The sequence below is a fragment of the Danio rerio genome, chromosome 19 (genome assembly GCF_052040795.2).
Source record: "Danio rerio strain M-AB ecotype USA chromosome 19, GRCz13ab, whole genome shotgun sequence".
NCBI classification, from domain to species: domain Eukaryota; kingdom Metazoa; phylum Chordata; class Actinopteri; order Cypriniformes; family Danionidae; genus Danio; species Danio rerio.
Genome location: NC_141039.2, coordinates 9,001,220 through 9,025,418, shown reverse-complemented (window position 1 = coordinate 9,025,418; position 24,199 = coordinate 9,001,220). Strand labels below are relative to the sequence as shown.

General features: G+C 36.3%; 2 protein-coding genes and 1 long non-coding RNA gene across 7 annotated transcripts in view; 1 reads left to right on the top strand and 2 right to left on the bottom strand.

Moving 5' to 3' along the window:
- The first annotated feature begins 265 nt into the window (after positions 1–265).
- On the top strand, positions 266–11,440 carry LOC141379008 (uncharacterized). The gene is made up of 7 exons (XR_015516470.1): positions 266–382; positions 732–784; positions 6,791–7,147; positions 7,301–7,353; positions 7,435–7,596; positions 7,690–8,042; positions 8,142–11,440. It is a non-coding gene; the product is annotated as an uncharacterized LOC141379008 (long non-coding RNA).
- On the bottom strand, positions 4,036–11,861 carry si:dkey-266f7.4. The gene is made up of 8 exons (NM_001100018.2): positions 11,712–11,861; positions 6,734–6,942; positions 6,594–6,648; positions 6,355–6,488; positions 6,029–6,264; positions 5,644–5,803; positions 5,411–5,521; positions 4,036–4,884 (listed from the first exon to the last, which is right to left on the bottom strand). The coding sequence occupies exons 2-8, from the start codon at positions 6,933–6,935 to the stop codon at positions 4,802–4,804; spliced, it is 981 nt and encodes a 326-aa protein (NP_001093488.2). The 5' UTR covers positions 6,936–6,942; positions 11,712–11,861; the 3' UTR covers positions 4,036–4,801.
- Positions 11,862–12,068: 207 nt separating this feature from the next.
- nuggc.3 (nuclear GTPase, germinal center associated, tandem duplicate 3) overlaps positions 12,069–24,199 on the bottom strand; it is a 29,333-nt gene continuing 17,202 nt past the window's right edge. For 2 of the 5 annotated variants that reach the window (NM_001442596.1, NM_001100097.2), the window contains 13 exons: positions 20,034–20,228; positions 19,349–19,527; positions 19,225–19,264; positions 17,991–18,065; positions 17,820–17,916; positions 17,579–17,715; positions 17,313–17,486; positions 15,994–16,142; positions 15,325–15,454; positions 14,293–14,401; positions 13,963–14,096; positions 13,748–13,832; positions 12,069–13,499 (listed from right to left, as the gene is read on the bottom strand). In NM_001442596.1, coding sequence (NP_001429525.1) covers positions 13,441–13,499; positions 13,748–13,832; positions 13,963–14,096; positions 14,293–14,401; positions 15,325–15,454; positions 15,994–16,142; positions 17,313–17,486; positions 17,579–17,715; positions 17,820–17,916; positions 17,991–18,065; positions 19,225–19,264; positions 19,349–19,527; positions 20,034–20,228 — 1,563 coding nt within the window. In that variant the 3' untranslated portion in view covers positions 12,069–13,440. The remainder of the gene's footprint in view (positions 13,500–13,747; positions 13,833–13,962; positions 14,097–14,292; positions 14,402–15,324; positions 15,455–15,993; positions 16,143–17,312; positions 17,487–17,578; positions 17,716–17,819; positions 17,917–17,990; positions 18,066–19,224; positions 19,265–19,348; positions 19,528–20,033; positions 20,229–24,199) is intronic. The other 3 variants (XM_087293733.1, XM_087293732.1, XR_015515619.1) reach the window with 2 other exon arrangements.

Sequence of the window (24,199 nt, the reverse complement as noted above, 5' to 3'; positions counted from 1 at the left end):
ACTATTATGTTTAGAAATGTGTTGCCCTGCTGCCAAGGATCATTAGCAGAGTATATAGCCGGTGCATGCGGAGCAAGCGTTATCTTTTTTGCTTCAGACCCTCACTTGAGACTGAAGAGACTTCTGATAAGCTGCGGCAGTCAAACTGGGTGTCCTTTCCCATCCCTGGGTGTTTCGCTAATGGCCTCTGCAGGGTCCGCCCCCTTTGGGGACTGGCACACTTTCTCAAAATACTGTGTACATATTGTGTGTCGTATATGCGCTCACGCTATGCTTGGCAAACGTCACACCAGGGGCATGACAGGCTTAGCTGCTATGGCATTTTCCATAGACTCTCCCAAAAGTGTCTTTCCAGACACACGTCAGAGTTCCCACTGAAGGGGTATGTCTCGGTTTTTAATGTAAGCCTCGTTCTTCGAAGAGGTAATTTAGATTTTCGGCTCTTCAGCGGCTAAAAGATAACTCTCACTCCACAAGCACCGGCTATACACTCTACTAATGATTAATTGCAGCACCTGCGGAGCCAAACTCTGCCAACTCATTGGCATTCACTGGCTCTCTCACTTACTCTTCAGAGTGATTGGTTTACTAGCTTTCACCCAAATAGTGTCTTTCCAGACACTTCTCCGTTCCCTCTTTGGGGAATGGGGGTTATGTTAGTAACCAAAACGTTCACATTAGACCCATTAGACCCATAATAGCATGACCAGATGTCTCTCTTTCTTTTTCAGGACAATCATGTATGTTTGTTGTATTTAAAAGATGACAACCACCTTATCAAAAGGTAGGCTAACCAAATATTTGTTTATCTGTCTAGAGGCAATCGCACACACAAAACACCATGCAAAAAAAGTATCAACATAGTGCAAAATGTACCATATAACACATTTGTTTCATATAGCAGTTGAGTCAGATTTATTACTGTAAAATATAAGTTAATTTCTACAAAAATAGTGCCAGAACAATTAACACAATTGTACTTAGACATTTTATGGTTAAATTAGAATATTTATTTATACTGCAATATTATTGTATTACTCTTTGAATCAACATTTTTATTACAAATTTGTTTTGCTCTCATTTAATTACAGACACATCATAGTTAACAAACATTTTTAATAAACATTTAAAAAAATAATCAGTTAACAGGTTATTGACATTTAGCAAATTGTAAGATGCTAAAAAATTGGAGAAATGTGCTATCTTGTATGTCTCAGAATAAAAACACACAACTGCAGTTACACTCTGACAGGCATTCTAATCTCTAAAAACCCAGCCTTTGGGTGTGGCCTTCTGATATCAACTTAAAAAACACTATGTTAAATAGAAATAGTTTATTTTTGACTAAATACTAAACTAACATATGTACAGTATTGTGTGATTATGCTGCATTTTAGTCAGTTAAAATTGGATTCAAATTTTAGCATTTAAAAAAATAATAACAATTAATAAAGCACACATGAAGTAAAAGCTAGATGGCATGTGTTCATTGTTCTTTTTGTTTGCTCTAAACGCATTCAAATTAGCATTCAAACACAATCAAATCCACCTGTTTTCTTTTGCAAATGATGTAAAGAGTGCTTGGTCTGGGTTAGTTTCTCTCTTGATCCAGACAAGATGTCTTTTCCACCAGAGAAAGCAATATAATTATAGAAAACTTGTATTTTAGCTGGAGGCAATGGGAAGGATTTCTAATACACCAAAAAGTTGGTGTAAAATTTAGTACAATGCCATTCAAAAGCACCATTATTTATTTATTTATTTTTTAACTTTTATTCATCACAATAAATTGTGCAAGAGTGAAAGTAAATACAGTTTTTTATGTCAATTTAAAGCTATTATTTAAAAACTTACTACTACCATAAAATCTTAAAATACTATCACAGTTTCCATAATACTATGACGCAATAACATTTATGTTTTCCTCATGGTTTCCCTCCTGTTTCAGGCTTAAGATTTCTATGAACAGCTTCCACGCAAATGACAATTTAAATCACCTAAACTCATCAATACTAATAATAATAATAATAATAATAATAATAATAACAATAATAATAATTCTTTAACAAATTTGAGATCATCTTAATCTAATAAATTTTTTTATTTCCTTATGAAGTGATTATTTCTTCATTGTCTAGATTAGTGCTGTCCAACATTCCTGAAGCTATACTAGTTGCAGATTTTGCACAGCTTTTAAATAAAACAAACATTATTACAGACTCCAGGACCTGAATTGGGTGGATCAGACAAAAATGTAAAACGTTTTTTTAATGAGGGCAATTACATTAGCAAAATTGGTGTGTCCTTAGGTTCGTTTTATCTTTGGTTTAATACTGTTCACACTTTAATTTAAAGGTAATTTTGAATTAATATCCCAATTTGGCACATCTTCAGAAAAAAATTGACTTGGTTTAGTTCCCTCTCAAGTTAAAGAGTAATAAATGGAAACTTTTGTTTTGCATTTTGGGTTAATACTGAGTAAATAACTATCTGAATTATAAAATTATTCCCTTTTTTAAATATTTTTGCCACTTGAAAATCTTTTAAACCGTTAAGATTAGCTGTAAAATTGTAGATGTTAGGTTAAAGTAAGCATTGGGTGTGTATTTGTGGAAAAGAGGAAGACAAACAAAAGCAAAGAGATTGATTAAATAGAATAGTTTTAAGCAATGTACACACTATAAATGTTTCAGTTTGTATAGAAACACTGACTGGTTGGCATCATGGTAACTGCATTACAAAAACAAATTTAAAAAAAGATTTTCTTACGTGGTGGTTTTGTCTTGTTTGTAGTCCAATTGTCTAAAAAGTCTTAAATCAAGAAGCATTCTGGACACTTTCTTTTCTTGTTTTTAGAATTTTTGCCTAAAGCAGTCTAAAGCAGTTTATTTAGCTATTAAGCAGTCTAAAGCAGTATTATTTAGCAGTCTAAAGCAGTTTATTAGCTTATTTAGCTTATATATATATATATATATATATATATATATATATATATATATATATATATATATATATATATATATATATATATACGTTTGTAATAATGTGGGACACTGCTTATAGGTCAAAGCTCTTAGTTTGGTGATTATGATGTACGATTGAGGCCAGTGGTTGTACGGATGGTACAAATTACCATCTTTTGCAATGTAAAAGCACATTGCTGTCAGCAAAAAGTTCATAAAGCATTCTAGCTTTTGTGCAGATAATGTTGGCATGTTCTTTTTCCTGCAGTCACTGATCCACAAAACTAAAGCAGACTCCATTCTTAAGGGGGTCGCACACCTGATGCACTGAGCACATGACAGTTGGAAGTAACACACCCTGGACGCACACATTCGCATGTTATTAAAATGAAATTATTCAGATGGCGCTTTGTGAAGCGGCAGAAATATGAACAGTGTCTTGAGTCATAGCAGGGTGCCATGGACAGACGCTAACTTGCGGTGTCGGTGCGTGTAAATGTGAAAATGTTAATGCCTGAGAAAAGTGTATAAAGTGTGTAGTGAGGCGTTTTACAGCCTCAAAACATATAAAGCTGTCTACTTTACAGATTTTGCCTATATTGCAGGTTATTTTTAAAACAAAACTCCCGCGAATAACAAGGGACCATTGTAGTTTGTGCTATTTGCATGCTTTGTAAAGATTTGAACAGTTTACTTTTGTTTGTTTTATTTGCCTTAAAGGGCAACCAGTTTACCCCTTTCTTAAGATTTAATATCAATATTATGGTTCTTCTGAGTGTGCCAGTTTAGGCTCTGTTCAAAACACAATTCAGATTTTTTTATTATAATGTGTTTAAAAGTGTCATTTTGGGTGAGTGTACACAGCTCACTGTTTTAGGGTCATGTTGCTTCACATGAAAATTAGTTTCGTCTTCCTGCCCAAACTAACCAAGAGCTCCCCCACTTTGTGTATGGCAACAGACAGGCAGAGAGAAGCAACATGAGTGAGAGGACCAGCATTCAGCTGTACATGTACTACTCGCACACAGACCAAGCAGAGACCACAAAATCATTTGTGTCTTTGTATTGTTTTACAGCTAACTGTGTGCTAGATTAAAATTCCGAGCTTGTACACAGAGATTAATAACCACGCACACTGAATTAACTTTGACTAAAAAATAAAATGATGAAAAACATATAATAATAATAAACATATAATAATAATTGTACCCAGCTTAAATGTAAAAATAAAGTTACCTAATAGAGAAAGTAACAGGAAGAGGGAGAGAGAGTGGGGGAGAGACAGAGCATGAAAAGTGCAGAGCAAAGTTTACCAATTATTTTGTCTCTTTCTTGACCATGTGACCAAAGCTCAAATACTGAGACATTCAAACTGAACAATCAAAAATTGACCACATTGTAAAATCCCCAAAGTCCACACACCAGGCCCTGATCTCTTTAGTATCTGCCTTTGGAGTCAGTATGAACCTTCTTTGGTGAAAAATACATGTTTTGTAAGCATAAACAAATGCATATGGTAATTTAGACTCTTACATAAACAATGCTGTGTACAGTACTGTCACACATTACAATAACTTGGTTTGCAAGAAAACAAATTGACTCTGTATTTGAGTGTAATTTTGGTTTGTTTTAAATGAAAATCATAACATTAAATTGAATGAAACACTGCACATGACAAATATATTTAAAAGCCTATTTGCAACATGTTATTGTTTGTTTTAATATTTCGAAAGTAATGCCTAAAATCATAATAATTCATTAAGCAATGTCAAAATAACACACGTCTCAGAAATGGATGTCTAATGTGTAACTTTATCTACATAACCAACTCAAAAAACTCAATTAAAAATGCTCCAATCAATGTCGTCGTCGTCGTCAATGGGTGTGGGAGAAATCCTATCTGAGATCTCAACCACAGGACCTGCAGGACAAAATAATAATTAAAAATTATATAATAAGTATATACAAATACGTATACAGTATATTTGTATTTAGGTATGCTCATTTATTCATTTTCTTTCAGTTTAGTCTCTACTTCAGAGGTCGCCACAGTGGATTAAACCGCCAACTATTCTAGCATATGTTTCACACAGCGGATGCCCTCCCAGCTGCAACCCAGTACTGGAAAACACCCATACACACTCATTCACAAACAATTTAGTTCATTCAATTCACCTATAGCGCATGCCTTTGGATTGTGGGGGAAACTGGAGCACCTAGAGGAAACCCACACGGACAGGGGGAGAACATGCAAACTTCACACAAAAACGCCAACTGGTCCAGCCGGGACTCAAACCAGCGACCTTCTTGCTGTGAGGCGACTGTGCTAACCACTGCGCCACCCATTTTTTTCAGAGATTTTAAAATAAAAATAAAAAATCCCTGTATGTCAGGTCAAGGTCTGTATATGAAAAGATAAGAGCATTTATAAGATCTGCATCACCCACCGCCTTCTTGTCTTGGTCTCTTCCGAGCGACTAGATGAGCTTTGTAACTTAGATACTTTTTAATTTCCATTTCACATTCAAGCCTGATGATGCTTCGTTTAAATGCAGCATCTGAAAGAGGAAACAAAACAGTGGGAATTAGAGTTTTTATATTATTATGATCAAATTAGTCTCATAGATGTTTAAATATGTATTCTATGTACTAATGTTAATGCAGAGGTGAGTTAGTTTACCTCTGATCACATCTGCTAAAAGAAGCTGAGAGAAGGCCTTTTTATCTCCTCTGCCCTGCCAGTTAAACTCCTTTGCCAGATCATCTGTTAGGACACTTTGCATTATGTGCTTAATAACATCTTTTGGCCCAAAACCTCCAAGTTCTGACAGATGTTTTACCTATAAAAATAATGTTTTTTTTTTTTTGTTAATTGCAGCATTGGAAATGCTCAAATAAGTTGTATAATGACTATTAAACTGTATATTTTTCTTTGAACGTTTCTAGGGAAGGCAATACAATAATTTCTTAATTTATTTAGGGAATCTTTATCATGGAAGTAGACATTATGGTAATATCATTTTGAGATCATGACCAAATGTCATATAAATGCTGTGTGGACTTACATATAATTTGCGTGTTGTTGCATTGTTGAGCTCTCTTTCAATCCTGGCCACATCGTCAAATGTTTTTAGAGGCAATTTTAGGTTTGTAGTTTTGTTCATCTCTTTAGGAGGCACGATGCTGCTACTGCTGGGGGCTTCAGAAACTGCATTATCTTTGATTAGCTTATTTAACATGGTAGAGTTTTGCTGAACCATGCTCTTGATGTCTCTCAGCATTTCGAGGATTTCAGCTTTCTCTGTAATACAAAATGGGTTTTTTTTGCTGTATTTATATATTAAAAGAAACAACATATTGAAGTGATAATGTGAAAAGATGTTTGGCTCACCATCAGTTGACATTCTAAATATAGGTGTAGATGTCTCTGGAGCAAATGATTGAAGCTGATTATTTGAAATTCCTTTAAAGTTTTCAAGTCTTTGTCTCTTTATTCCAGAGAATCCGGTGGCTAATAGATAAGATCTTTATTTAAAAAAAAAAAAAACGATACATTAAACAAAATTGTACAAATTTATTGTTTATTAGGTTTTTTTTTTGGGGGGGGGGGGGTGATTTGTTTTTACTCACCGTTCCTTCTGTTCCCTTACTTCTTTTTCCACCTCTTTTGCCTTATCAAATGTGACTGCAATAACATAAGTATTGTACTGAAAAGTTGACAGAAAAAAAATGACTAAAACAAACAGGTGTCATAAAAATGTAACCATTACCATATTCGCTGTGAAAGCTAACATTTAGTTTCTCCCATGGTTTCCCTCCTGTTTCAGGCTTATGTCTGTTCTGAACAGCTTCAATACACTTCTCTGTGGATTTAAATGGAGGCCAGTGGCATAGCTTTCTATCATGACTCAACCAGTTTGATGACACCACCATCACCTCATCTGAGTCTTGCAAAATCACAACTGCATACATGATCTGCCTGTTAAAAAAAAATAAATAAATAAATAAATAAACATTTATATTTGAACGTTGTGAAAGAGTAATTTCCACTTCTACTCTAGAGCAGTGGTTCCAAAAGTGTGGGTTGCATGGCAGTGAAGGGAATTCTGCTTTGACGGATCAAAGATCAAACTTCACGATCAAAACAAAGAGAGATGGAGAGGAGGAAGTTTTTGTCTTGCATTGTGAGTAAGACTTTTGTGATATCCTGACAGCAATAGAAGCATTTCATGTTTGACATATATTTGTTTTAACTGTATTCAAGATTTACACTTTATCTTAGCTTTATTAAGTTTGTGTGGTAAGATTGAATGAATCTGGGACCTGGCTTCTTGCAGGGTAGTCTAAGACCAATGTCCTTGGTGGAGAGCCATACTTTCTGTTCTGGATGGTAAGTTGGAGTTGGGGCTCTCCAAACATTCGTCTGAATAGTATGACGCCTTACTGCACACTCTTACTCTCCCTCAACCAGTGATGGATAGATGGAATGTCCAAAGGTTCCCCAGACCAGGGGAACAGAGGTGGTTGGTAGCTGACTATGCACAGAAAAGGAGTGATCTCTGTGGAAAGTTGATGGAGGAAGTTAGCAGACGCAAGGAATTAATTCCAGATGTTCTGGTGGTCATGGCACAAGGTACAGATTTCTGCCTGTGTCCTGGATTTTTTTCTCTGTTTGTTCATTGCTCTCAGGATAGTAACCAGAAGATCAACTGATTGTCATACTTAGGAGAGAGAAAAAAGCTCTCCAAACATGGGAGATGAACTGGGGACCTCAATCGGATGCAATATCCTCAGGAATGGCGTGGTTTTGAAACACATGGTTGAACAAGATTTCGAATCGGTCTACTGCCACAAAGATACAGGAGATTCCATCAGATGGTGGCAAATCTGGTGCCAATTCAACATCTAGGTCTGACTAGAGATGCCAAGGAATGACAAGAGGAAAAGAGCTTACAAGGTGGAAGATGACAAGGAGCTTTGGACATTGCACGTTCCCGACATTCTCTCACGTACCTTCTGATGTCAGTGCCCATTCCAGGCTACCAGAAGCGATCTTTTAGCAGTGAGACGGTTTGATATGTGGGTTAATATTTGACTGTGTAGAATGTAGAAAAGGTTGGGTGGACACCCCGGTGGAGCTGGATTGGAGTTACTGTTATTTCTGATCTCTTTCTCCAGGGCCTTCTGGATTAGGCTGATTATCTTACCTGGGAAAACAGGTTCAGCATCTTCAAGAGTATGGATTCTAGAGAGAGTGTCAGCTTGACAGTGACAGGAGGTCAAATCTGGTGAAGAGTAAAACCCACTGGCCTGCCTGGGGTTGAGACTTTTAGCTTGTTGAGACGATGATTCATATATATAAGAAACTGATGTTTTGCTTCTTCCAACCAGTGTCTCCATTCTTCCAGTGCTGCTTTGATGGCCAGTAACTCACAATTTTTAATGTTGTAGTTCTGCTCCGCCGGGGTGAGTTTCTCGGAGTATAAGGCTCGTAGATGAAGTCATGGATGGGTCCCCAGCTGCTGGAAAAGTAGAGCTCCCACTCCAGAATTGGAGGCATCTACCTCCAGAATGAAAGGGTTTTCAGAGACTTGGGCTTATCTTTTAGTAGATCTGTCAACAAAGAGGTGATGAAACTGTAATGAAGAATTAAATTTCTATAGAAATTGGTAATACCTAGGAATCATTGGAGCAGTAGAAACCACACTCATCGCAGGTTGTGGAGGATGGATGGGACATGTCTTGATTACGTGTCCATTTTCTCTACAGTATATGTATAAATTCTGGGTCAACCGATGTCGACATTCAGCTGAGGATAGTCAGGTGGTATCCACCTGGATGGGTTCATGTTGAGAATCTGGAGGGTTGTGATACTCCATGAAACCTCTATGTAGTCGTGAAGAATTTGATTAATTGTTTTAGTTCAATGGTATCATTGTGTGCAGAGAAATGTAAACGTAACTGGAATTCCAAGCCTAGTCAATAGGTGGTTAACAAGGGAGTGTTCATTCTAGCCATTGGGGGTTGCTAGTGTGCAGAAATGAAGAGAGTAACTTTGAACAGAATAGTTTTCTTGTCGTAAAAGATATAATTTCTCACCCACTAATGTATCTTCTATTTTGTTTGGAAAAAGGACCCTTAGAGTGACATGTCCATTTTGGGTCCAAATAGATTCTGCCCATTGTAACTTTCAACCTGTTAACGGAGTAATAATAAATGCAGTTTTAGACCTGTCAGAGGGGAATCTGTGCTGCTGCATCTCCAAGGCTAGCGAACATTGTGAAAGGAATCTGTTGCAATCCTCCACCGAACCAGAGTAGGGCACAGAGTTGATCATGGGACTGGCGAAGCAGATGTGTGATGGAGAAGAAGTGACAGATATGGGAATGGCTACTGGTGGTGGTGGTGGTGTTGTTGATGGTTATGTGAGTACACGCCGGAGTGCCTATTGGGAATCTGGGGCCTCATGTATCAACGCTGCGTACGCACATAAGCCAGGTTTCACGCTCAGAATCGCTCACGTTTGGATTTACTAACGATGAACTGAACGTGGGAATGTGCGCAGCTCCACACCAGCTTTATGGCTGGCGTATGCACATTTTTTGTGCGTGTCTGTTTTATTTCCATTGGCGACTCCTAGAGGCAGTAGTGTTAAATTGCTCTCTACAAAGAGTCTTTAAGCCTTGCAATGGCAGCTGTATGAGACGGGTTCATCTAGCAGGTATATAAGGTTTCCATACCATACAGTTGACCAGCCAAACATTAAAGCGCAAATTGCAGTGGTCGCCTGTTTTCCCAATTTAATCTGAGCTATCTACTGCACGCACATTGCTATAAAGACACTATCTGAAGATGAAATTGCATGCGTGAATCAGAAACATTTCCATTCAATAAATGTGCAAATAAAATATGATGCACAGACTTATTAATGATTCCTACTTGTCTTTCTCATGATAAATAGTTGGCAAAATCTGATATGTAGCGGGGGAAAAAAGAATGACTTTATCAGACGCTGGATTCGTTGGATTCATGCTCGAACGTGTCAAAACATGATGACATCAGTTTTTCGAGCTGCACCACTGAGACTGTTAAGGGTTCTGCAACAATTTACACCTATAAATCACACTATTTCTTTTTTAATTCACTCAGTGCGATGTTCAGACCCAACTGTGTTAACCGCATGAGCTAAACTCTCCCACTCTATTTTTTTCTTTTGTTGTTAATTCCGGAGAACAAACTTGCAAATAACATCGCTTTTCTCCGGTCTACCTCCGAAAGCAGCACCTCCAATTCACATTCTGTTCAAAGTTTCTCTTCTTGTTTGCTTTTGCCTTTGCTTTTTCGTTGGGTTTTGCCAAAGTAGAGTCATTTGCATATTCATACGGGGGAGGAGGCAGGGAGGGGTTTTGTGCTCGTGCATGTTGCGCTCAGTTTCACGTTCATTCGGATGTACAAAAGAATATGTGTGAGATTCGGCGTACGCAGTGTTTCATACATCTGAATTTTTTTCTGTGTACGCACATTTACAGCTTTGTGCATACGCAATGTTTTAGTATGACTTCCACGCAAGTCTTTGTACATGAGGCCCCAGGTGTGTTGATTAGGGGGAAATACATTACACCCTCTCAAGATAAGAGTTATGCATAGAAACTTTTTGTTTTGCATTCTGAGTCAACTTTAAAGAAAAAAAGTAAAAGATTTTAATAACCTTTGAAAATTTTGAAAATCATTTAAAGCATCAAGGGTTGCAGTAATGTTGAAGATGTTAGCTATACTGTAAGTATTGGGTGTGTATTTCTGGAAAGGAGGAAAATTACAAAACAAAGATTTATAAAACAGGATGTTTTATAGTTTGTGTGGAAACACTGGGTGGTTGGCATCATGGTAACTGCACTGCAAAAAAAATTTCTAACTTAGATGTTTCATGAGCACAACAGCTAGGGCAGAAACCACAGATACATCACCACCTACTATGAGGAGGAGGATGTGGTGCAGAGACAGACAGTGAACAGTTTCCTGTTATTTTGTTTTGTTCTGCTTAATTTAATTTAATCTTAAATGATGACGTATTTCAAGAAAGTTCCATTAGTTAAATTGGGCATAAAGCACATTAAGGACGTTATTGCAGATTAAAGCCTGACAGGCTTATCCACTGGGATATTGTGGATTTTATGTCACCAAATTACCTATTACATTTATATTATAAAAGTGTTGTAGCTTAATAGCGAGGTTGTGTTTTATTGTATTTTATTGTATTTGTACAGTGTATTGATATACACCCAAAGCACTTTCCAATCACATGAGAGGATTGTACATGTATTAATTGTGTATTTTTTTATTTTTGCTTCTGAGCATTTAACATGGTTTACTTTATGGCTACATCCAAAAACATCCATTCGATTTGTTTTTCCTTTTTAAGTATCCAGGATATATCTTGACTCATCCTTCATAATGCAATGTAAAATTTGTCCAAATGGAAAAAAAAAAACTGTAAAAATAAATTAAAATCAAGACCAGCTCCTATTTCTAACAATTAGTCACAAGATAGTCATGTAACAAATTAAATGCCTACTAATAAAGAGTTTCTTCTAAATGGATAATTATTTATCATTTTTTAATTTTCCCTGACACAAAATCAAAGAACAAACTCAAATATATGGCATAACAAACCCCATATACTACTGTAAGCACAAAAGCTATTTCCCATTATGATCAGAGCTCTGTCAAAGAAAATTAGAAATGTCTGACCTGTGACCAGAGATGACCCCTTCTTGTGGCTCTTGGTAATATTCTTGTTAATAAAAGAATTTCAGAAAAAGCTTTATCAGAAAGAGGTGGTATATTGAATGCCGAAACCCTGGTAATGAACGGTTCAGGAAAGATGCTCAAGCAAACACTGACGCAATGCTCTTCTATCACATAACATTCAAATGTTGTAGGCAGTCCAAAAAAATCTCTTCACTCAATATTTACCATACATGGCATACAATATGTTCTTTGATGTGGGACAAAGTATGTGTGCAGGAAACTCTTTTAAACTCTCAGAAACTCTGAAACATTCTTAAAAGTATTTAAATGTAAACAACCAATAAAAAAATATCACATAATGTAAATAAGTTGTCATTTAATAAGAATATGTCAATAACTCAATTTTGACAAAATTATCAGACAAAACCTTACAATTCTAAGGTGACGATTTGTCTTGGAACATTCTACAAGAAACTTACATTTTTATTTATAAAAAGGTGACAGGGCCTGACTTTAGCTTGTCACCTTCAAAAACATCATACAATGCATCATTAATCACTGTCAGCTTCTTCTCCGTCAAATGATGTCACTTACGAGTCATAGGCTTAAACGTGCAATGCATGCATTTTATGTTAAATTTAATACAAATGTGACAGGACTGACAGAAACATGGGGACAATTGTAAGTGTATTTGTATTATATATTTGTAGTATTTAATTGTAGAATTAATTTATAATTTCGTGTTTAATCAACTGATGTGAATGAGAACAACCTAAACTTGCTATTTCTGTAGTATTGTGTTTCTAAATAACTAAATAAAGTTTTAGCATAACAAAATTATTAAAGCTGTATGTTCAATTGGGCAGAGGACAATGACAGGAAAATGACAGGTACATTTGTAAAAGTGTTTTCGACAACAAACAAAACTCTGAGAACCAAATGAATGACATATTCCTTTACAGAACAACTCACAGGAATCAACCATCAGTCCATTTTAGAAATTTCTAGGATGAAATACTTTTTATTCACTGTATTTATGTTTTTATTTCAGGGACAGATAATGTACGTTCTGGTAGAACGTTCCACATACTCTTATTGTGTATACAATCTTTTAGGACACACACGTATTTCTTTTACTCAGTGAACATGAAAAAGTAGGCCATTATACAAATTTCACACAAGTACTGAATAGCTGCAAACCAAAAAAAAAAAATTATTCAATGATTATTCAACATCTACTAGAATTCATATCAAGCTGTCTGTGTTCATATTTTAGCTTCGATTTAAGACTTAACTGCATTGTTTTAATAATTCAATCATTTTGTGTGTAATGAAACGTCAAACAAAATATTAACGATCTGAGAAAACTTTAAATGGTTTTAATACAAAATCAATGATCACCCTCTCTGCTTCTCATTGCGTATTAGCTAGATTTAACATTTGCACATTATCACAATCAGTCACACAGACTACAAGCATGTTACAGTACATATGAAGTGACATACAGTACAATTAATTTCAGTACTCTACTTTAGCAGGTTTAAGCTCTATCTAATTAAAAACAAAACTACACATCAAAAAAGTGTTCTTTCACACCTATATCAAGACATGTGAATAGACAGACAAGTTTTAAATCAACAGTGGATATTCACTTAAAGGTTTAAATTCATGAGTAACTGGAGATGCTGAATTGCGTTCTCTCGTCGTCGCTTTAAACTGTTAACATTAGTCAGATTTCTGCGATGTGTTCAGACAGCGTCTCCAGGGTTTCAATCTCTGTCGAGACATCTAGAAAAGGAAAATACATCAGTCTGACCTGCAAAATTATTTGTAGCTATTTGTATGCAACATTTACACTACAGGTATATTGGATATATTCTAAAACATTCAATATGGACACATGTACACTTTTTTTGTAATGAAAATATTTTGTATAGTGAATTGTGTTTAGATGATTTAAGCAAGAACAGGATTCAGAATCACTCTCAAGTACTCATTGCTAAAAAATGATTCGTAGATGTTGTATTTTCTCTTACCCATCAGGGAAGCTTTGCTGCTTTGTGAGAATGAGCGCTCCACTGATTTGCTCAGCTCAGTTTTAAGGGTCTTGCCTATATAGTTCTTTGAAAGAAATAACAAAAGACACATACTGTATGTACTCAAGGTATTTAAAAAATCCTATTGTTTTGTATTGTTTATAAATGTTTTCAGAAATGAATCAAATGCTCAAAGAATATTGAAAAACAATTACCGTCACAGACTTGAACTCTTTCAGAAATTGTATTTTTGCGTCTTTGAACATGCTGTCTTTTAACAATTCAATTGTTTCTATTATTGTGGTCTCTCTCTTTCCCATGGCTCCAAGTCCTCTCTTCTCTGCAGCTTCTATAAAGGCAACATTCAATGTTTATTCACATTCTGAGTATAAATGCGACACAAACACAGAATATCTCAAAGTCTGGATAAAATGGTAGTTAATTATAAAAGATTTATTTTAAAGCCAGCAGATGCTTTGTTGTACAATCCCATGTGAGAAACAGTTTAATAATCTGACATTATTATGAGTTTTACATGTTCTTACTTTTATAGCCAGCAGTCATTTGATCCTGAATTGTTGTTTGGATCAATGAGTAGATGTTTATCTTTCTTTGGACAACATCGCTTTTGAGGAATGTCTTCACTTTGGTTTCCTTTTTATGAAGTTAAAACAAATGAATTAATATTATTTTTAGTACTATTACTATTTTTGTATTACAAAAGTAATAATAAGTATTTTTGTTATTAATATTTAGGTTGACCATATTTTAGTTTGAGGATGGAGAAAGAATGGGGGACTTTACTGCTAATGTATTTAATACAAAAGTAATAACATTCTTTACATTAAACTTTAGGCCCTCAGCAATAGAAAAATAACAGAGAAAAATGTTTAGCATTTAACACATTTTACATGATAATTTTGTCAATGAGTTAAAGTCAAATAAAAAAAAATTAAATCTACTATTTCTCTTTTTTACGCTGTTCAGGAGCCATGTGCACAGCCCAGGCTAACTGAAATGATGTGCCCAGGGCTACATTTTTGATAACCAAACAATATGTACTACCTCTTCTTGGTGTTTTTGTTTTCACAAATCAACTAGAGGCCACTGTGTTCATTTTTGACAATCTCAAATATACATAGCTATAGCACATTTTCTCTTACGTCCCATTTCTCATAAATCTATCAGAGGCCGCAGTATATATTTCTGCCAATCTTAACGTCATTCTGGCTCAAGTCCATGAGAGACGTCGGTTAACTTGAAATGCTTTTACCATTGGATCACACAGCTATTTCAGTGGGGTCGTGTTTTACCTGGTTTCTGGAACCATCCTTCTTTGAACTTAAACCCCAATCAAATTTGACAAACCAGTGCCGGTAAATTCAAAACAGCTCTTTCTACTGGTTCTATTATTGAGGCTTGCTGTGAGCAAAAATACAGCTACAGTCTGCTTATGTTTGTTGTAAGGTATCATGTCAAAATGCAAAATAGTGAAAGTCAAGTGTCACGAATGGAAGACGTCAATCTCATGTAGATAGATGATAAATAAATGAACTGAAATAGAAATTACAACTCACCTCTGTTTTCATGAAGTTCTGAATGTGGTACAGCATGGAAGATGGAGCGTAAACTGTGCCATTCTGAATGATACTGAACTTATCGATCTGTTCTTGCACTGACTTCCCTGTTTTGATTTTACTATCAACACTAATAAAATGAATTAAACAAAACATAGAATATTACAATCTTTAATAAGGAAAATCTTGTTATCATATTGTTCAGAACATGAATTCTTCTTTAATATACTTGTGGGAACCATTATTTTTCCATTAGTTTGTGGTACATGTCATCACCTACAACAGATAAATTTAAAAACACTAGTAGACTATGTAGATATGATTATACGTCAGGGTATTTACTCTGTTTTATGACAGCTTATTAGTGCCACTTTTAAAAATCTGAACTTTGTTTTTATGCGCCAAAAGACAAAGAATATCTTTATTGCTAAATCCTAACCTAAAGTAGGATTAGCTATGTTAAGCATAGCTATAAGCATTAGTAGCTATGTTTTTGCTTTAATCTCCAATCACTTTGACTTTATTTCCGTAACATTGCAACTTTATTATTGTAATTTTGACTTTTAATCTTGTAATCTTTTTTTAACGTCATCGTACTGTTTAATTATCACTGTAAAAAAATTACAAAAACTGTCAGTATAGTGAATAGGGAATGATGGCAAAACTTACGGAAATATCAAATTGAACTCCTCATCAATGTTTTCGTAGATGTGTTTAGCCAAGCACTTGTTTAGATCTACAGGTGCATCCTTGTTTTTTGGCCAGTAATATCCTTTGTTCTTGCACAAAGCCTGGAGGGTTTTATCTGATGGTTTCACCTGATTTACAATACAAAACAAAGCATTACATTTAGAAAAGCCTGGAAGAAAAGAACATTATCTTTCATTATTGGTGTGACGATATAGTCAACTCTTCATTCGATCCGTATCTCAATACTGAACTCACAGTACAATAATTTATGCTATTAAATGTTTAATATCAGTATTTTTGTTTTTTGTTTTTCCTCAGTATTATATTATAGCATGTAGGCCTTCTGTTGGTTAAAATGTAAAATTTATTTATAGATTTGGGGTGGTGAACTTGAATAGACTTTAGATTGGTCCTGGTCCTCAATGCTCAGGACAGTTATGACAGTCCTTCTATAGATGATTTATTAATTATGTTGGACACATATGCTTGCACTCTGTTGTGGACTACATATAAAGTGTTTATCACTGGTAAAATCAGACATTTGTCTTCAGATTCCATCATCTACTATAATCAGCGATATATATAGTCTAGAGCAGAGATTGTTGGCCCACTGTAAATTTGATTTGGCCTACCAAAGCATCTGAGAAGGGAGTAAGAATGATGGGCAGGGTTGGGGCGAATGATTTTGACCGAGATTGTCAATTCTAGTTTAAAATAACTTTTTAAATATTTTATTGCTGAGCTAGAAAAAAAAAGCCTATTTCATTTAAATGTTATTTATAAATACATAAATACTTTGTAAAAATGTAAGTACTGTTATCCGACAGATAGAGGACAATGCAGAAGACATCTGCAACCAAATCAAGACATTCTGTTTCCTTCCACTGATCATTCTTGAGATGTTTCGGCAACTTAATTGGAGTTCACATGTGGTAAATTAAAAAAACCTGTCTATATAAGGTCCCAGGGTTGACAGTGCATGTCAAAGCACAAACCAAACATGAAGACAAAGGAATTGTCTGTAGACCTCTGAGACAGGATTGTCTCGAGGCACAAGGCTGGGGGAGGTTACAGAGAAAATTTTGCTGCTATGAAAGTTCCAATGAGCACAGTGGCCTCCATTATCTGCATGACTAGACTGTATAGAGGGAAAGATGAATACAGCAATGTACAGAGACATGGCAAATCATTTTGTTTACATCAGTGACAAGCATAAGCACATTTTATGCTTCCCAATATTCCAATGTATCATTACACCTCTGTCTTTCATATATTTCACTGAACAGAATCACACTTACAGATGCAATCACAGGCTTTGTGGTACTGACACACTGTTCCACTGATTTCTCCACTCCTTTTGAGAAACATTGCTCTATGATCTTATAATGTGAATTAAACTGACTGTTCAGTTCCTTCAGTGCTTTTTCAAGGCTCTCATAGTAATCTTTACAAACTGTGGCTTTAAGCTTTGCCTATAAAACACAAAGAAACACAGCAGTGAATTACTGAACGAACTAACTGATGTAAGCAGACATCTGTAAATGATCAATCAGCAATTCTGTACCATTCCTTCATTTGTATCCAGTTTGATACTTTGGATGAAGAACAAAACTCCCTTTGCTTGATTGACATAATCTCTGGTCAGTTCCCTCCTGATGCTCTTGTTGGTGTTCTTGAGAAGGTCCTGCAGTTTTGGGATCTCTACAGATGATTACAAGAATATTCAGATTTCAATGACTCAATGAAAAGAGAATGAACAGACATATAAATAAAACGTTTGTTTTCCAGGTTCACTTAATTTTTACCAGTTTCATTTTGATCCATCTGAAGATCTGCATCAAAGTATGCCTTAGAGCTGACAGTAAAAACATCAGCGGTGAATCTTCTGAAGTCTTTTGATTTCTGAGTACGAACAAGGATAAGTATAAGAATAAGAATTACATTAACAATAATAATTTTCCGTTTCACAATTATACCATGGTTTCAAACTTGTTTTTCACGGAATCCTTTGCAGTCTTGTTCCTATGATGTATGCATGCTGTTTTCAGATTCTGAAAAATAAAAAAATAATAGTTATATATTAATAATGTAATAATACACAGTGACAGTTAACTTAATTTTAACTTTAATGTAACTTAATGTGAATGTTAATTTAATACACAAATTAAGCTTCTTTAATATAAACTAATTGTCATTGTAAATTATAGCCCATGAGGCAACTAGCATTTCTATAGAGCAATCCATTTCTAGTAAGTCATTTATATTTCTGTTATGTAACTCTTGATCTCATTCAAAATTAGGGCTTTTACAGTGGAGACCAGTTTCCTCAGAACAGTATGAAAGCCAATACAATGGCCACTACAAAGGACATACAGCAGGTACTGTGTTGGGTAAGTTACTTTAAAAAGTAATAGATTACAACTTACTGACTACTACTGGAAAATTGTAATCTGGTTACATTAATTACTTTACTTTGAAGTTACTTTTAAAACAAATCAAATATACCTAAATACAAAATAAACTGCAGCGCTTTCAGTAATTTAATATTCACTGAAAAACATTACAATGGGTTGATCACAGCAGCTTGACATATTGAAAAGAGTTTTTTAGTGACGAGTATTGTCATGGAATGCTTTCTGTTCAAGTGCTTAAATAAGTTGCTGGTCAAGTTAAAAGCAGTCAAAAGTAGTTAAGAGCTCACATTTTCCAGCAATTTAAAACTGCATGCTCATTAACTGACGTTGGAGCGTAAAACCTGATTTAAAAGAAGCTTTTCTTTTTCTTCTTAAAATTATATTTGTAACATAAGTGATGCAATTACTTTGACTTTAGTAACTGTAATCAAATAACACAAATTTTAAATGTAATTCGGTATATTACATTCCTCGATGTACATCATCGAGGTAAACAAAAACAATATTAAAAAATGTAACTTTTGCAGCGGTTTATGCTAATAAACTAAGCTATTTTCTGTCTTGTGATATTCACATTTTCATTGAATCTGCTAGGGATTTGCATAATTTCAAGCAGCACTGTAAAAAGAGATGCTCTGCTTGGGCAGAATCTTGTTCTTCTCTGAGTTGACTCTTGTTCTAACTGTCTGAGGTGGCTAAGCATGAAGTCCCTAGACTACACTTGATCACTTGATCACAGCTGCTCGAGAATAAACCCGAAAAATGCATTTAATTTTTGCTTGTAAATGTACCAGACCTTGCCTGAAGTAAATTGGTCTCCAGAGGGCCGTGCAGATCTATGATAAAAATAAAATACATGAATAAATGTGATTTAATAATGTAGATATGTAGAACATTGACAAATATTTCTATATTCTTACCTTTGATATTCTTTTATATTAATGTCATCAGTCCTGGTACAGATGAAGTTTATTGTTTTGCACTGTCCTCCTGGTCCCAAGTCTTGCATGCAGTGCTCCATTATGCTCCAGGGCTCTATGCTACTAATTGCTCGATTGATACCATTTACAATCCACACAGAAGAGCACTCTCTCACTTTCTGTGGAATTAGAAAAATAAAAACTGAATGAAACACCAGTGTTATTGCTCTACATTACACACTTATGTTGAACGCACCCCGGCCTCAATGTATGTGAGTGTGTCTAAAATGTAACCTCAACAGGACAGTAACAGCCTCCAAAATAAAACAGCGTTAAATCAAATTCAGAGTTAAAAAATGCACATGAAGTGGTTTTTAATTTGGAAACAATACAAATGTTTGAAATATGATGGAGAACCCAGCTGAGCAGTTTACAGTGTAATGCTTTGTTCACACCACTCATGGAGCACCATGTCACAGATTTATACACTGGACTTTTTTACCTCAAGTGAATTTTCCACTCAAATGAAACATTAGAATTTAAGCGGCAGACACAACTGAGGTGAATTTTCTGCATTCACAGCAAATGAAACAGATGAAAAGTTATAATAGTTTGAAATTACAATATGGTAAGTAAATCACAAAATAATCTTTATATTTAGGATATTTGGTAGTGTAGTACTTACTGATTTCCACAGATCATTTCGTATCTTGTTGCAGTCTCCAGTGCCAGGAACATCAAACAGCACAATGTGTTCCAGAAGCTCTTGACGATCTGGAATCTTGATGGTCACACTCTTCACAAGAGGCCAGTACCAGCCACCAGGATTATACTCACTTTGCTCAATGTTACGTTTAACATCATGGAGAAAGTCAAAGACCTGTTGTAAAAAATTAAAAATGTGCTTTTTATTCAGATAAAAGTTCAGAAATACATCAGATACGATTTCGGATTTTATAGTATAATAATAGTATAATCATATTTTACAATACTTTGTGATATTTTAGTCTATTTTGTAAAGAATGAAAAGAAATTTATAAAATATTATTTTGATGGTGCCCCTATAGTCTGCAGACCTGCTTTACAAGTTCATATCTGCTTACTCTCATCTGGATAATATTTGTAGATTGACATTTAAATGTTCTTAGGTAATTATTAAAACATTCATTCATTCACTCATTCATTCATTTTCTTCCACTTATCCGGGGCCAGGTCACGTGGGCAGCAGTCTCAGGAGAACCCCAGACCTCCCTCTCGCCAGAAACTTCCTCAAGCTCCTTCATGGGGATCCTAAGCCATTCCCAGGCAAGTAGAGAGACATAGTCCCTCCAGCATGTCCTGGGTCTTTTCCAGGGCCGCCTCCCAATGGGGAAAAACCTGAAACACCTCCCTAGTTGGAGGTGGAGGAGCAGCGGCTCTAATCAGAGTTCCTCCTGTCTGAGCTACTCACTCTATCCATAAGGGTGTGCCCTGACATCCTGTGAAGGAAAGTCATGTCGGCCGCTTGTATCCTAGATCTTGTCCTTCTGCTCATCACCCAAAAACTCAAGACCATAGGTGAGAGTAGGAAGGTAGATTGACCGGTAAATTGAGAGCTTTGCCTTTCGGCTTAGCTCCTTTTTACCACAACGGACCAATACATTGACCACATTACTGCTGTTGTTTCACAGATCCGCCTGTTAATCCCATGTTCCACCCTTCCCTCACTCGTAAACAAAAACCCATGATAGTTGAACTCATCCATCTGGGTAAGGACTTTCCTCCGACCTAGAAAAAGCAAGCCACCTTTTCCCAGTGGAGCAAAAAGGCCTCGGACTTGGAGGTGTTGATTCATATACTGATCATGTTTCAATCTGAGGCAAGTTTCACTGAGGAAGTTTGCAAGCTCTGCAGTGGCAAAGCAGCAAAGGTGGAAGAGATATCTGTGTACCTCAAGTCTTTGGATGTTATGTGGTCTTAAAATCAAGTAGTGTGAACAAGGCATTAACTACTACATACAGACAAGGTTGCTGTTGGAAATGCTGTTAGTGAGGCCAGCAGGGGTCACTCCAAATGTGGTCTGAGTCTTGATGCCCCAGTATAGTCAAGGGGACGCTATATACAGTCTGTGATCACCATCATTCAGATGAGATATTAAAGGGTCACGAAACACCAAAAACATTTTTTGAGCTGTTGACAGTCGTATATGTGTCCCACACTGCTAAAAACACTATTAGGACACCTATATTTCACTAAAAAGTGTAAATTGGTTGTTTTTGCGTTATTTCAAGCAAATTCGTACTTCCTGTTTGAAACGAATTTTTGAAGCTGCGTCACGGTCATGACATAATAGCGTTGTATTCCAGCGTGCAGACTGGACGTCTGTGCCAGAGTGTGTCTTATTACGTCTTACAGTGTGATGCATTAATGCATGAGTAAGGCTTGGTTCAAACCAATCAGCGCGCTCTATTGTGCAACTTCATTAATATTCATAAGTGTCACCGTGTTTACACCACAGAGACGCCACGTTGTGTTGGCAAAACAAGCGTGAAGTGTTGCTTTTATAGTTTGCTGCAGTTAAGTTTCGTTTTCATTTTCTCTCTGTGAGAGCTCATCTGGATCACGTGTGGATTAACAGTGTACGCGACGCTCGACAACAATAACTTACGTGTCTAAGGAGGAACATTGTTTACCTGAGAGCTGTTCTCATCTGCAAACGCTGAAATCCGGATTCGCTTGTAGTATTCTCTTCATAAAGACGCGGCTCTAGTTATTGGTGATTGTCCTGTCTCTACAGATTTGGTAAGTGAGCGACCAGTGCTCTTTGTTTATTTAGTTTGTTCGTATCGAATTAAGTTAACTATTGCACTAAGTGCAAACATAGCACCGCATTTTGTGACCGGAATAACACACGCGGCTTTCTGACGCTACCTGCCGTGTGCATCTAAGTTTCTGGGAAATGCGGAGTTTTTTTTTTTTCTCTCATTCGCCGTGCGGTATCAAACATTGCATGAAAAATACACGCTTAGAGCAGTTCCTCGAATCAAATATCTCGTTTGTCGCGAGGGGCATGAATGAATTCCCTGAATGAAAGAGCCAAACTGCAGTTAAAGTCCACCATTTAATAATTTGGCAAATAATTCGACTACAGATGTCCATGTAGGTTAAACACCATCACTTTCTCCTGTGTGTATTTTGACTGAAACTCGCGCGTGCCCAAATAGACACTCCCACACCCTCCCACTTTAGTTCCTCCGACACTCCCCCCTAAACAGAGCTGGACACGCCCACTTTTCTGACTTTTTCCAAACTAGAGGTGTGAAAACACCCTGCTGAAACGAGGGGGTTTCATGGCCCTTTAAAGCGAGGTTCTGACTCTGTGGTGATTAAAAATCCCATGGCATGTCTCGTAAAGAGTGGGGGCAAAACCCTGATCCCCTTGCCAAATTCTTGTAAAATTTTGCTGGCCAAAAGTTTATTATATGTTCACATGTTGTAAATTTTGTAATAATTGCCTTTGGAACATTTACAAAACAATCTACATACACTACACAGATAAGAGTAAGGACCAATACCAATTCTACCACTTAGCTCTTCCCCTTACCCTTAGGGTCTTAGCTTTAAGACGTAGGGTTAAGGGGTAGGGCTAGATAGCCCTTGAAACAGAGATTTTTCAGGACAGCACTCGAAACCAAGGGGCAGGGGCGGACTGGCCATCTGGCAAACCGGGCACTTTCCCGGTGGGCCGACGTACTTTTTGGGCCGGGCTGATCATCGTCTTATGATCTGATCGGCCCATAAAAGGCTTAGCAGCCTATCGTTTTTTTCTGCCTTACTAATTGACGCTGCTGTGATCTCTGTGACTCTCTGAAAGTAGATGCTTTTTTTCCCGGACAGACAGACCGGGCCGGCCCATGTGACACTCTGCAGCCCATTGGTTCTTTTCTTTACTGACATGGGGCTGGCCCAATCACAAACTCCTATTTTGGACTCCGTGTGAGCGTGCGTCGTCTGTGTGTATTTGTCAAAATAGTCGAGAGTCCGAGAGAAGAAACGCAAGGGAGGCGCAGAGAAATCGCTAGAAATACACCGGCGTTTCATTTAGCGATTCTAAAAAAGTTCCTTGTTTATTCTAGCACACGGCTAAAAGCGCAAATCACGTGACCACACACACACTGCCAAGACCTTCAGCCAGTAGTTCAGCGGGTGAGCATAAACCCCAGGTGAGAGTAGTGCATGTCAGACAGTTCATCTGCTGGATGATCTCATCTCAGCATAGTTGTTAAACGTGATATTGAATTCATCTTGTTGTCTCTATCTAACAACTCTTATGTCTTTTGAATCACTTGTTCTCAGTTAACCGTTTTGGCTGAGTGCAAAGATAAGCTAATATATTAATTTATGTAACATACACTGATTCTGCACATTGACTGATTGCTTACCTTTATCATATAAATTTAATGTACGTTATACTGTTATAATGGCCATTATAGATTATTAAAACTGATATTCTGCAAAAGAGATGGGGTGAAGTTCATTCTTTTCAATGGAAATGAAAGGAGGCAGTTATATTTAAGCCCTGTTTTGTTATAAATATGCAGAGTGAAGATGATGCTCATATAAATATGCAGCTACACGAGGCTGTTTGGTGTGTGTTAATCATAATATCAAAATTAAACAAATTTGACTTATATTAGGTTTTCATTGTTTAGATAGTGAAACAGCAAGCAGGATGAGGTGAATGTGGTTATAAAGTACACTGTTCCCTTTAAAGATTTAGCCATGCATTAGCAGGCAGTTTTTTTGTGTTTATTATTGAATATAGGCTGAGTGAATAGTGTATTGAATAAGCTAAATTGGCTGTAGTGTATG

What these genes read in the sequence shown, in the direction of transcription:
- si:dkey-266f7.4 (NM_001100018.2), bottom strand. Translation starts at nt 6,935, where the DNA reads ATGTATGCAGTTGTGATTTTGCAAGACTCAGATGAGGTGATGGTGGTG. An exon ending in TAGCTTTCACAGCGAATATG is followed by an intron (nt 6,649 to 6,733) that starts GTAATGGTTACA and finishes ATGTTATTGCAG; the next exon opens with TCACATTTGATAAGGCAAAA. An exon ending in ATTTAGAATGTCAACTGATG is followed by an intron (nt 6,265 to 6,354) that starts GTGAGCCAAACA and finishes TTTGTATTACAG; the next exon opens with AGAAAGCTGAAATCCTCGAA.